This window comes from Myotis myotis, unplaced genomic scaffold, assembly GCF_014108235.1.
Source record: "Myotis myotis isolate mMyoMyo1 unplaced genomic scaffold, mMyoMyo1.p scaffold_m19_p_11, whole genome shotgun sequence".
In the NCBI taxonomy this organism is placed as follows: domain Eukaryota; kingdom Metazoa; phylum Chordata; class Mammalia; order Chiroptera; family Vespertilionidae; genus Myotis; species Myotis myotis.
In genome coordinates, this window is record NW_023416315.1 from 71,923,655 (window position 1) to 71,938,521 (window position 14,867).

At 36.4% G+C, this 14,867-nt stretch overlaps 1 protein-coding gene across 4 annotated transcripts in view; it reads right to left on the minus strand.

The window, feature by feature from the left end:
* Nucleotides 1-14,867, minus strand: part of CFTR (CF transmembrane conductance regulator) — a 208,143-nt gene that overhangs the window by 98,141 nt on the left and 95,135 nt on the right. For all 4 annotated transcript variants that reach the window (XM_036328866.1, XM_036328867.1, XM_036328868.1 and 1 more), the window contains 2 exons: nt 3,370-3,464; nt 535-621 (listed from right to left, as the gene is read on the minus strand). In XM_036328866.1, the coding sequence (XP_036184759.1) occupies nt 535-621; nt 3,370-3,464 (182 nt within the window). The remainder of the gene's footprint in view (nt 1-534; nt 622-3,369; nt 3,465-14,867) is intronic.

The following is a 14,867-nucleotide window of genomic DNA, read 5'->3' on the forward strand; positions in this document are numbered from 1 at the left end:
TCTTTGGAACTTTGCACACTCTGAGCCCTACTAGGAACTACAATGAAATGTAAATCCCAAGCCTGTGTGACTGAGGACAAGGTTCTGAAGGAGACACTGAGGTGGATGTATAGTCTGAGCATTCACTTACATTAACATTAAAAAATTCAGCTTGTTTTCTTCCCTAAGAAGTTTACTATCCAAGGGGGAGATAGAATAAAATACTAACACAAAAAAGCAAGTAAAAACATTCAGTATAATAACCAATTAAAATAATGTTACAATAATACTGTAAAAACGACATAGACAGCGACTATTCTAGTAATAGCAAGGAAGAAACTGGTTTAGCATGAGGTGGTTAGAGGTTTTCATGGAAATGATATTGAATATTGGCTGCAAAGAGAAAATGAGATTTGAGTAAGTGCTTATGTTGCATTCTTTCATAGGGACACAATGGTGGACACATTTCTCAAGGAATAATAAGCAGTCCATGAGAGTAGAGTCACCTTTCTTCATCTTTTAGCATGAGCATTATATGTTATTCAAAGAACATACCTTTCAAAGATTTCTTTTTCTGTTAAAACATCTAGGTAGCCGAAAGGAGAGTCTAATAGGTACAAATCAGCATCTTTGTATACTGCTCTAAAAAGAAAATGAAAACTAATTTAGATTTCCTCTGTATGTCCCATGTCACTTAGTGTAGATGATTTTAAATGAAGAAAAATAAATTATATATGATTTTTATGGCTTTTCACAACTCTCCAAGAATTGCTAACATGGTTTTGCTAAAGTAAATGACATTAACCAGCAAAAGTTACAAACTAAATCACACCATACCATACAATTTAAAACATTACCTTAAATATAAAAAAAAAAAAAAAGAATGCCTTCTAACAATAGACTGTAACTAGAGCAAAGCACAGTGTTATATGCTGGGAATACAATGATAAAAATTACACAGTTTCTGCCATAAAAGATTTTGCATTGTGGTGGGGGAAAAAGAATAAAATGGACTGTCTCAATCCTCTAAAATATCAGAGACAGCAACTAAATTGCAGCACTTCTGTGAAACTATTTCTTTTTAATGTTTTTTCGGTGTTGACTGCTACTGCAAATTGGTAGCAGTACTACTGTGGCTATATAATTGGTACACTTTTTCCTCCTTATAGTCTCAGCCTCTGTACCATATTCATAAAAATTCCAAACAAGAAAAGAATGAATAATTCACAGTCAAAATGTATATCCATTTTTTTTACTTTTTAAGTTAAATAATAAAATATTATGAGCAAGTAAATTCTTCATTAAGTTGATCATAGCACAGTAATAAAATGGAGATATAGTCCCATGTTAATGGGAATGAGGTAATTTCTTCATAACACTTAAAATTTTCAGGTGTGGTTGTTAGTAACCTTACCCCCACCCCAACCACATAGAAATCATGTATAGTTCTGGGTATTTTCTGTGAAAAGAAAATTGTATTCAATCAGCAGATTTCTAAGACAAAACACAGAAATTGCCCAAAGTCAAAGTAAAATCTAAAATAACCGTTGCAGTGTGAGTTATTTTTGAAGACAAAATGCAAGAGAACTAGCTAAAAGACCTCCATCAAAATATACCCTCCAGGCCTTCCTTTCCCCACTTCATACTTCTCTCTCTCCTTTACACCTATGACATATATTATTAATATATTAATGATGTATTCATCATCTAAAACTGGACAACACAGGACACATTCCAATAAAAATAAAAATAATTATTTCTGTAGTACTTCAAACTGTGTATACCTTACAATAAAACCAAATCTTAACTAGCAAATACAAAGTCCATTCTATGTTGAATGACTAGAAGCCCCATAGCATGTCTTATCTAAGGATAAAATGGAATGTTTGGGATAAGTCTTACTTGGGTCCACAGGTTAGTTAATCAAATCCCATTTTATTTAGAGGCTCCTATCTTTTCTGTGTATTTTTCATACCTATTAACTTATTTTTTTAATTGTAATCCCAAGATCAAGGCATAATTTTTAAAAATTTATCTTTATTGTTGGAAGTATTACAGATGTCCCTACTTTTCCCCATTGACTCCCCTCAACCCCACTCCCACACCCGCCCCAGGCCTTCCTAGCACTTATGTAGAATCAAGAGGACCTAGTTCAAATTGTAACTCCACCATTTCCCTATATGGCTTTTAGCAGGTTAATATATAACAGCTTCAATTATCTCATTATTTCTTTCATAAAATGGAAGAACAATCCTATCTTTCCAAGGTGATATAGGTATTAAGTAAAATCACACACACACACACACACACACACACACACACACACACACACACACCACTTAGAACATTACTAGGTGTTTGCAGGTGTTCAGTGAGTTAGTTTTCTGTCTCAGCATTTAAAAGCAGGAAAAACAAGTAAGGGAAAGGAGCCAAAATATCAGTAAATCAATGATTTATTAACAACTCTGGCAACACAGTAAGAAGAATTTTGTTCTAATATAACTGGAGGAATGTTTGACATCCCATATCACCAATAATTTTTTAAATTCAACATGACGGTTTAACCACAACACTTTCAACTTGACAGAAATTAACTGTACGTAGTTCTCCCTTTGACAGCTCAAAATGCTTAGACCAGCGGCTCTCAACCTGTGGGTCGCGACCCCTTTGGCAGTTGAACGACCCTTTCACAGGGGTCGCCTAAGACCATCCTGAATATCAGATATTTACATTACGATTCATAACAGTAGCAACATTACAGTTATGAAGTAGCAACGAAAATAATTTTATGGTTGGGTCACAACATGAGGAACTATATTTAAAGGGCCAGAAGGTTGAGAACCACTGGTTAGACCAATAATGTCTCTACTAATGGAACTACCCACCACAGTGTTCGATGTGCTTGTCTTATTTGTCTTTAAAAATTACAGACTTTAAACCAAGTGATATCATTTGCCTTGCTATTCTTGTTATGAGAATTATGTTGAAAATATTGAAAACATACATTTATCTAAACTGAGAAGCATGAACAGAAGCCTAGAGCAGGTGTGTTCATTGTGGGATGGAGGTGGTCAGGGAACTGTGTGATGGACTTCACAAAGTTTCCATCATATCTCTCCTTGTGCTATGCAGAATCCCAGAGTTTTCCTTTGTAGTAATACATACCATAAGGTAATCAAATATACACACACCAAAATAACTGCATGCATTTTTATCAGATATGAATACTATATCATGATCAATAGTTCTTACAGGCGATTCTTAACCAGCTAGTCATAAGATCCCAAGCACTTTTCAATTCCAAAACAGAATATAAAAATAGAGAAGTATCTATAATTTCTACATGCATGATATTTACAGCAAATGCTGGACCAATAATCGGGTATTCACCTTGCCAAGGAGATTCTTGCTCGCTGCCCTCCACTCAGTGTGATTCCACCTTCTCCAAGAACTATATTGTCTTTCTCTGCAAACTTGGAGATGTCCTATTATCAAAAATAGAAAGTAAGAACGGAATTGCTAGCATGCTGGATCTGCATTCGAAAGGCCCTTTATCCTTCAAAGGTAATCGTGTATCACCTATTGCTTCAGCTACAATTGAATTTTGAACACTGCATCCTGATTATTTTAAATCCACTTCAATTGGTCAAAACATTGCTGATTTTGATAAATAAATTTTTGTTTAATTTTTAAAATACCATTAATGAACATTTTTATATAATTATAAAATTATAATACTAATAATTATAATTGGAAAATATAAAAAAGTAAAGCCTATGTATATTTATGGGTATGTAAATATGTGTGTATATCATCCATGGGCCATTATATAAACCTAAGTGCTATTAATGTGCTCAAGTGCACTTCCCTTCGATTTAAATACACTGTTATAATGGAATCTCCAAAACTGAATAAAACTCTCAATAAGAGAAACTAAATGAATGTTACTTACATACCCCTACCCTTCCCCCCCCACATCCTCCCACCTCCCCACCCCCACCACTGCCGTATCTAAACGTATTTAGTGGGTAGTCCTGGGTACAAGGCAACTCCTTTCCAAACTTCTCTCACCGACTCACCCACCCAACATCTCATTCCTGTGACCTCTCCACCCACTCTGCCTCTCCTGTCACCCTCCTTCCACATGGATTGTGTCATCCTTTCTCCCAGGTAATAAACTTTCCGTGGCAACAACCATGCTAGGCATGGTAAAAGAAGTTTAGAATTTATTAGAAATAGTCTGACTCCTGAAGGTTACTAAATAACATCCAAAAGTTTTCATTAACCATTTTAATATAGGTCATAAAATAGTACACAATTAACCTACAAATTAGTTGTACAGGTGACAGAAGTATCTATATAATAGACAGAAAATACTAGAAGACTTTCTGAAAGAGATGGGGCTCAGCCTGAGATTTGAAGGATGAGAAGAGTCAAATAGGTACTACTCTCTCTTTAATTCTAAAAAGTTCTCTCCCTTTTCCCTTTCCATCTTCAAATATCTGCTCTTTTCTTTTGCTACTACCTTCTTCTCTCTCCCTTTACAAAGATACACTTCCATCCTATTCCTCCTATCCCTTTGACAATCCAGAAGCAATCCACCATCTCCTTTGAGTTGCCAACATTTTTATATTTAAATTGTCAAATGCTTACTACAAAACTCTAAACTCACAAAGGAGGCAAACTAACAGTGATCATTTATTTTAAAAACTATTTCACAGCTCCAATAGGTTGAAGCCACTCTAACCACTGCCCCCAAGGAACTCTTATTGTCAATAATCCTGAGCTGGGGTGACAAAAGGCCTGATGTTAAAAATGACGTCATGTTGGAGGCGATGCAGTAGGATAACCCCCACTCCTTACTCTGGCAACCATCAATCTTTTCTTCATATCTATGAGTTCAGGTTTTTGTTTTTTTTTTAGATTCCATACATAAGTGAGATCATACAGAATATATCTGTCTGACTTACTTCATTTATCACAATGCCCTCAAGGTCCATCCATGGTTTTGCAAATGGCAGGATTTCCTTCTTGTTTTTTGTTGTTGTTGTTTTTATATGGCTGAATAATATTTGTATATATGTGTATATATACCACATTTTCTTTATCCACTCATCTGTTGATGGATACTTAGGTTGTTTACATGTCGTGGCTATTATAAATAATGCTGCAATGAATCTGGGGGTGCAGGTATCTTTTTGAGATAGTGATTTCATTTCCTTCAAATAAATACCCAGAAGTGAAATTGCTGGGTCCATATGGTAGTTCTATTTGTAATTTTTGAGGAACTTCCATGGTATTTTCCACAGTGGCTGCACCAATTTACATTCCCACCAATATCCTTAGTATTTTATGATTTTCTACTATTGTGAATTAAATAACTTTCTATTTCCATTTTGAGACAGTTGCTACTGGTCTAGAGAAAAGCTAATTATTTTTGTATGCTTAACTATGATCCATACATCTTATATTCCCTCATTACTTCTAGCAGACTTTTGTTTTCTGTTTGTCTCTTTGCTTTTTGCTAGAATCCCTTGGGTTGTTTTTTTTTTAAGTGAACAATCTTTTCATAAATATTTAATATTGTTCCTACTTATAGATAAATGGCATTAACTTCTTGCCATTTAAAATGTTTACTTTAGAATGTTACCTAAAAAATACTGTATTTATGAAGTTTCCTTCTATTTGTACTATGATTTTTTATTAGAAATGACTGCTGAAAAAAATTTTTTTAAAATTAATTAAAAAAAAAAGAAATGACTGCTGAATTTTATGTAAGACTCTTTTAACATTTACTGACCTTTTATTTGGTTTTCCTCTTTGTCAATATAACAAATTATATTTTATTTATATATTTCTTTACATTGATGCACCCTTACATTCTTATCATAAATTTTGCTTGGTCATATTTTATTATTTTTATATCATTCTGTATGCTATGTATTAATATTTTATTTATAACATTTTATTTTAATATCTACATCATAAATATGATTATGTTTTCTTTTTCATAGTTTTTTTGAGTACTAAGACTATTTTGGCTTTAGAAAATGAACTGAAGAGCTTGCCATCTGTTTCTATGGTTTGGTATCTATATATATAAAAGCCTAAGTGATCAGAATGACCAGTTGCTATGATGCGCACTGAACACCAGGGGGTAGACGCTCAACGCAGGAGCTGTTCCCTGGTGGTCAGTGCGCTCCCACGGCAAACCTCCCATGGTTCCTCCACCTGGCCAGCAGGCCCTGACTGCCCAATCAGGGCCAGGCCCTGAGCTGGGATGGGGAATCAGGGTGGGTGGCAACGATGCAGCCCCATTCCCAGGGGGGCCTAGGGCAGGCTCCCTCCTTAGGGCTGGCAGCCAACCTCCTGTGCCCCATCCCTCCCCCTGGCTGGTAGGCCCTGATTGGCCCTCCACATGCCCACCCAGGGGTGGTTCGGCGGTGACAGAAGGAGAAGGCAGGGAGGCGTGGAACCGCACAGTGGCAGAGCACTGACGATAGCAGCATCAGTGTCCAGTGTCCGTTCCTTCTGCACTCGGCCCGGAGACCGTCGCCTCCTGTCTGGCCTGGCCCTGATCGACCTGGCCTCGATCAGCCCTGATCGCAGGCCAGGCCTAGGGACCCCACCCATGCATGAATTTCATCCACCAGGCCTCTAGTAGTTTAAATAATATGGGAAATGCATGTTATTTAAAAGTTAGATACAGTTCAGCTACCAAATCATCTAGTGATAGTGCCTCTTTTAGTAGACATTGAATCACCTTCACAATAGTAGTGTCTACTCAACCTTCTTCAAGCTTCTTTCTTCAATTTTGATTATTTGTATTAAATAAATAATAAAATTTGCTAGTAAATTATCAGTTCCTCTAGGTTTGTTTGTGGGTGTTCCTTTTTTAGGTTTTTAAGTTTGGATAGCAGTTGTGATCATTACTATACCTATAGAACAGTGGTTCTCAACCTTCCTAATGCCGCGACCCTTTAATACAGTTCCTCATGTTGTGGTGACCCCCAACCATAACATTACTTTCGTTGCTACTTCATAACTGTAATTTTGCTACTGTTATGAATCGTAAGGTAAATATCTGATATGCAGGATGTATTTTCATTGTTACAAATTGAACATAATTAAAGCATAGTGATTAATCACAAAAACAATATGTAATTATATATGTGTTTTCCGATGGTCTTAGGCAACCCTGTGAAAGGGTCATTTGACCCCAAAGGGGTCGTGACCCACAGGTTGAAAACCGCTGCTATAGAAGAATATGGTATTTTACACACCATTAAAATATGATTAAGGAAAGCATTGCTAAAAGATGAAGTCTTGTCTAATGCTTAAAACATCTTCAATTTTCTATCAGTTTAGAACTTTTTCAAGGAATTTTGAAGACCTCTCCTCCTATTAAATGTGAAATGTAGAGAAAATATGTGTGTAAAAGGAAATAGGGAAGGAGACAGGGAAAGCTTGGAGGGTTGTCACACCTCAATGCAAGTCCAAGCCCTGAGTGAAGGCTTGGGTGGGAGAACATTAAATCACTGTGTAATTGAAGCCTAACAAGCAAGTTTTCGAAACCTATGTGGGAGTCCTTGAAGCCAAATTAATTAATAAGTAGGTTCCATGTTTTTCAAACACAAATCTGTATCCCTTTCACACTCAGTTACTCATGAAAAACAGCCTGTGGAAGGAGCAGTCTCAAGACAAACTCAGTGAGTGAAAGATTTCCACGCATAGTACTGGGGCCCTTGGTCGATTATACTCCCTACAACAATGCCTGTAAGGCACATCTCACTGCCACCACAACACCTTACCCCCCAAAACTGGCAAGGGATATGAAGTCAGAATGGCTACGAAACGTGGAAAGATGTATACTCTCAGCAGCAATCAGAAACTGCAAATTAGAAAAATAGAGAGACATGGCTTTTTACAAATTAGAATGGCAAAAATTAAAATCTGTCTAAAACAAGAGCTTATAAAAATGTGAGTCAGTGGTAGTGTAAATTGGCACGATTACTTTAAGGTGTGATATGGCGGTATCTAGTAAAATTGGAAATATATATACCCTCATATACCATAATTCAACAGGTAGATTTCTACACCGGAGAAATTCTTGAGTACTTACAAGAAAAAAATAAAGATTTTTATTACCGTAAAATCTTTGAACAATCTAAGTGTTCATCAGTAGCAGAACGAGAAAAGAAAAGGTAACATCTGAGCACATACTGCAGTTTAAAAAAATGAAATAAATTTCTATATATGACTAGCATAGCTAGACCTCAAAGAGATAATAGGAGCAAAGAAAGTAAGTTTAAGAATGATATGTACAAAGGATACCATTTTTATAAATTTTAAAGCCATGCAAACAAAACTATTAAATATTGTTTGTGGATAAGTGTGTGTATATATAGATATAATTTATTTGAAATGAATTGGAAAAGTATATATCACATACATAATAATGACTGTTTGAAACTTGGGGTTTTGTGGAAGAATGATGGTGAGAAGGGTTTGTCTCTAGGCCCCTGACAATGCAATAAGAAAGCAGGCATTTGCAACAGCATGGATGGAACTGGAGAGCATTATGCTAAGTGAAATAAGCCAGTCACAGAAAGATAAATATCACATGATCTCACTCATTTGTGGAATATAATGAGCAACATAAACTGATGAACAAAAACAGATACAGAGGCAGAGAAGCATCGATCAGACCGTAAAACCTCAGAGGGAAGGTAGGGGAGGGTTGGGGTAAGAGGGAAAGATCAACCAAAGGACTTGTATGCATGCATTTAAACCTAACCAATGGAAACAGACACCAGGGGGGTGATGGCATGAGTGAGGTGGGGGGAGCAATGGGGGGATTAAGGACACATATGTAATATCTTAATCAATAAAGAAAAAATATATATAAAATATCAAAAAAAGAAAAAATTTACATTAATTATCTATAATTATAAGCAGGGATGTTGTCATATGAATGTTTTCTATCTAAAATAGACACTAGTGAGACAGATTACTTTTTAAAAGCATGAAAATAAAAGATTCCTGCATTCAAAAAGATCTGATATTTTAAGCCAATGTTTTTGGTCTCCTTTCTGGACTAAAACCACTTATGAAAAGAAATGTTCAAACTTAGATAATTTAACAAGTCTCTCAGGTATTGTAATTAATAGGAAGCGACTGAGATTGAAATGAAACAAAATAATGGATGTAGAATGAAGAGAATTGTGAATAAGTCCATTATCTTAAGATCAGATGTGTAACATCAATATTCTACTGCTAATGTGAGCACTTGTTCTGATCACCTCGTTTATTATACATTTGTAGATTTCTTTATTAGTGTTTGTTCTTTTCTATTTGATTTAACATAAAACACTTTGTTGTGTATACACTGTTAAACATTTGTCTTTGCTGATTACTAAGAGCACTCAAATCTGGTAATATATTTACATTACAGTGTTGGTTTTCAGCCTTCACAGCAGATTTTTGCTTCTATGAAAATTATGATCTAAAACAAAATGATACCACTTGCTTCCATGCATTTAAAAGCAGCCTAAAGGCGAAAGCTGCTAGAGCCTTGCATAGACAGACAAATGCCATTTCTCTTCCCTCACACTGAAACGTCTCTTGTGTTCCCTTGGAGCTATTCATAAAAATTGTTGGAAGAGATCATTACATGGAACTAAGATAATGGGTGTAAGTTGATTTCTTATATAAAAATTAACTGAGATTTTTTTTAAACTAAGTTTTATTGTGGCGATCATTTTGCAGTATATAATGAATATCAAATGATTGTGTTGTGCCCCTGGCATGATCATGTTGTCAATTATACCTCAATAAAAAAAACTGTCTTAAAATAAATCAAATATCCTATATAATAAAAGCTTAATATGCCAATTGTCCCCTCGACCAGGAGTTCGACCACTCGCTATGATGTACGCTGACCACCAGGGGGCAGCACGGAACATGGCAGGGTGTCAGCAATACGGTGCTGACAGCAGGCACCAGTGGAGGTGCTGTCGGCCCTGATGGGCCCTGGCAAGAGTGGGACCACAGCGGGATAATGGAGCAGGTGAGCGGGCGGCACCAAGCCAAGGCGGGTGCAAGTGGGGCCTGATCGCTCTGCTGATCACCCCACAGATGGCAACCAGCGGCAGTGGCAGGGGGCAGGGTCACCACCTGGCTCCCAGGCACTGAGGGAACTAGGCGGGGGCCCGATGACTCAGGCAGAGGGGGGGTGTGCTGGGGTCCATGGACCCAGCTGCTGCCCACGGCCCAGAGTTCAACTGGGACCTGCCCTTCTACACCCAGACGCTCACGCTTTGATCGCCAGCCAGGCCGAGGTACCGTACCTGTGCACGAATTTTGTGTACCAGGCCTCTAGTAAACTTATAAAACTCATGATCAATTAACTTTCTTGTTGAACAAGACCCTGTAAAACCTTTGTCTAAAACCACTTTACGCTGCCATTTCAATTTTTAATGATTTTCTCAGCCCAGTTTACCTACAGATAAAATCAAGTATCTGATCATTGGTTCTCAAAGTGTAGTCCCTGGAGCAATTATTTCAAAATCACCTGGGAGTTTGTTTTAAAAATGCTGCACCTAATCTTATTCAGAAAAATTAGGACAGAGCCCAGGAATCTGCATTTTAACATGTGATTATTATGCCTACTCATATAGAGACTTGTTTTTTTTTACTAATTTCCTTTATAATTTGCTGGTCAGAGAGGCAAATAACAACTTCAAAGGATTCTGTGCTTACATTAGGTCTCTTTTAGATTGTAAAGCACTTGAAAATACTTAGATAAAGAGTACCAGGGAGGGTCAAAGTAATGTTATAATAAGTATGCAATAAAGATTAACTGATTTTATTAGTAAGAAGTGTATAATATACCCTTAAGATATATGCACTTTTTACACAAATGCTTATCATTTTACTCTTTTAACTGCACCTAACTTCATCACTCTAATATTATTCAAGTAAGCCAGACAAACCAGGAGTTGTTAAAGAAAAATTGTTAATTTGAAGGTCATTAACTCAGACCTGAATATACAACAGAGGAGTGATACAGGGATCTAGTATATTGAGGGAAGGGGGAGGGGAGGGAGGGAGGGAGGGGGGGGGAGAGAGAGAGAGAGAGAGAGAGAGAGAGAGAGAGAGATAGAAAGAGATATCAAAGAAAGGGTGGAGTATTACATTTAATGGTCCTGTGTGATTTTGCAATATTTGGTGAGTGCATTTGAACTTCCTGTGACTTTGTAGATAGGCAAATGCCATAAACCTTGTTTTATGGCTGCCTTATCACTCTTTAGAATAACCTTGACAATACAGCTATTTGTGGTAAGAGAGGAGAGAGAAAAGCTGGGTTGGGGCAACATGAACTTTAGAGGTTGTGCCATTCAATAAAGCATGTCTTTCACAGTAAATCATTAGAGAGTTAATGCCATTGTTATTAATGTTTAATAATTACTAAACACTGTACTGTGCTTTATGTATAAGGAAATGGGCAAGAAGGAGGGAGAAGAGTGTTGGGGGGGACAGAGGGAAGGAAAGGAGAGAATGTGAGAAAGCCAGGAGAGTACTGGAAAGAGAGAGAAAGAATAAATTAAACATTTTTGCACATAGCTGTTGTAAATGTGGATGTGTTATCTTAAAAGACCTGTGTACCTCTGTGTGATATATATTCACAGAGGTTAATTTCTACAGCAGGAAAGATACATGAATGAATTCATCAATTAAAAATTGGAGTTCTCTCTTATTAGTAAAGATAATTTGTTGACCTAAGTCACACATGATTAAAAAGAGCTAGATATGGAAATATATATTAAATATTGGCCAAAGATTAATCCTTGCTAGAAGCATAAGGAGACCTTATTGTCAACTTAGAAAACAAAAGCTCTTCCTTCACTGAGCTTTGGCACTGACCAAATTACAGCAGAAAAGTTAAATTCCAATATCATTTTACTGGTCCCAACAAAAGTACAAAAAACACTATTATAATGAATATTACAGTTTTTGACAACAATATTAAAGTATTATTGAATATTCATACATATACACACATCATTTTATGTACGAACTTGTGAAAATATATGTAATTCCGTTAATCCCCTTTGACTTTTAGTGTTTATTTTTATATGTGTACAGGTCTATAATTGTATTTGAAAACTAATAATGTGCATTTTTAAAGGAAGAACTGTAAAATTCAGTGATTTAAGATGTCTTGGGATAAATGTTCCCAAGGAAGTAAAGGCAAAAAAGAAACTTGAAACCAATAAAGACTTTTCTTTGTCTTATTCTGGTTCTACATTAAACCTATTCAACTATAAATTTCTGGACTCCAGATTTCAAATTCTATGAAATAAATCTAGTTTTTGAAAGCTCACTAGATGATTTTGATTCAGTTGGTCTAAGAATTGGCATTTAAGAAGCTACTAATTCCTTAACTATCTCTTGTAGGTCTACCCCACCCAAGATGCTGGGAGAAATCCAATCCGGGAAAAAGCACTCTGTTCTCAGTACTTCATTGGCACATACAGTGTTATCTTGCAGTTGATCCTGCTCTGGAGTTCCTAACATACCTCCCAGTTCTTAGTAAGTAGCCTTCTGCTTCGTAATTCAGATCCGTAGGCGATGGGCTTCAATTTTCATTCACCCAGTATCTCTGAAGTAATCCTACCCTGGTCCTTATTTTCTCACCACCAATGGCTCAACTTGCCCTGAGCAGGATTCCTCGCCTGTGCTGACTGCCCACCCTCTAAGACTTCATATTTTAAATTTGAGGTTATGAGGCCTGAAGGAGAGAGGAAAAGGGAAAGATAATTTGGGAGAAGATCTGGGAAGAAATTTCCCAACTTATTTAAATTTTAAGTGTGTGAGCATAGATGGCTTCCCTAAGATACACTTATTTGGAATTGTGGTAGCTTAATATATCATTTACATATATAAATATCCTGAAAATACTTTTTAAAACTAAACCATGGAATTCTCAATGCTACTAGTTCACAAATCTTTGTTATCATTATCTTGTCTTCTACAAATAGCCAATTTATAACTTTGATGGCTTAATAATACTATTACAATAATAGTGAGATTAACTTAAAGTGAGCAATGTTCAATGGATAAGTCATTAGAGTCTACAATAGAGTTTCTTTTCTAATAGGCAACATCTCTATTAGTATATCGCTAATAAAATAAGGAGTCAGAAGATTTGGATTCTATTGCTGATGCTGTCAATTTTGAGGATCTTAAACAAGTTTCTTCAATTTTCATATCTAATTCTTTAAGATGTGAAGAATTTCATAAATTTCTAAACACAACATCTTTGCTACCCCCCTCCAGTTTGTGTATTGTGCTAGATCAGTGGTTCTCAACCTTCCTAATGCCGCGACCCTTTAATACAGTTCCTCATGTTGTGGTGACTCCCAACCATAAAATTATTTTCGTTGCTACTTCATAACTGTAATTTTGCTACTGTTATGAATCGTAAGGTAAATATCTGATATGCAGGATGTATTTTCATTGTTACAAATTGAACATAATTAAAGCATAATGATGAATCACAAAAACAATATGTAATTATATATGTGTTTTCCAATGGTCTTAGGCGACCCCTGTAAAAGGGTCGTTCGACCCCCAAAGGGGTCGTGACCCACAGGTTGAAAACCGCTGTGCTAGATGAAGCTACCTAAGACACAGTTTTGATTAAGGCACTTTCCCAGTAAAGAAAAGCTACCATGGACCCATTTGATCTCCCCCCAGGATACTTTTCTGCTACCACTCAGCATCATGCTCCCTGACTCCTCTGCAGCCCACGTGCTGTAGGAGAACTGGATTGTACCAGTTCTATGAAACGTGAAAGTCAAGTAGAGCACTTCTGTCTTTCCACATCCTTTGGCTACCATGATCTGACTGTCCCCTGGCAGTTCAGCTCTCACCCTGTACCCCTTCCAGTCTTGCTGCATTACCTCGAGCTCCCACAAATGTACCATGTTGTCTCTTGGCTCATTTTATTCTCCATGTCAGCCACATGCACTGACTGTAGATCCTTGAATATACAATGTTCCCTCTGGGCTCCAGGCCTTATATATTCTGTTCTCTTTCTGGAATGTTCTCTCTCCCTAGTCTTCACTCAAATGATTCTTACTCATTTCCCATCTCTTACCTTAGATGTCACTTCCTCCAGGAATACCTTGTCTGACCTTCTAAGTCCAGATTAAGTGTCACTACTCTGTACTCTCATATAGGATCTTGTATTGACCAATATCATAGAATGTATCAAACTGCACTGGTTCTCATTTGTTCATCTCCAATAGAATAAAAACTCTTCGAGGATGGGGATTTTTGTCTTGGTTATTAATAATTCCAAGAATATGGCAAAGTCCCTAGTTCAATGTTTGCACTCACAAATATTTATTAAATAAATATATTTAAATGCCTTTTACACCAAATTATCTGTAAGTCAGAAGTTCATTGCAGATAGGCACCCTTGTTATACTTGCAGACAGCATACAGAGTGCCCAACACAGTACCGTGTCCATGGTAGAAACTTCACAAATATTTGTTGAAATCATTTTTTTTTAATTTATAAAATTTGAATCAAGGGTAACTAAACCTTCTAAATAAAAATTAGGTATTGTAGTTTTGGTTTTGCAACATATTAATGATAATACAATGGTCATGTCAAAGACTATTTTGTTTAGAGAGCGCTTACTGTACACTCATAGTTTTTAGAAAAGAAAAAAAAGTTTCCCTTCCTGGAAAGGCTATTATGAACAATACCAAGTTCTAAGGTCCTATTAAAATATAAGCGTAAAACCTTCTCTTGATCTTGCTTAGTTAGCCATCACAAAACAAGATGGGAAACTCCAAGAATGCAGGGTCCAGAA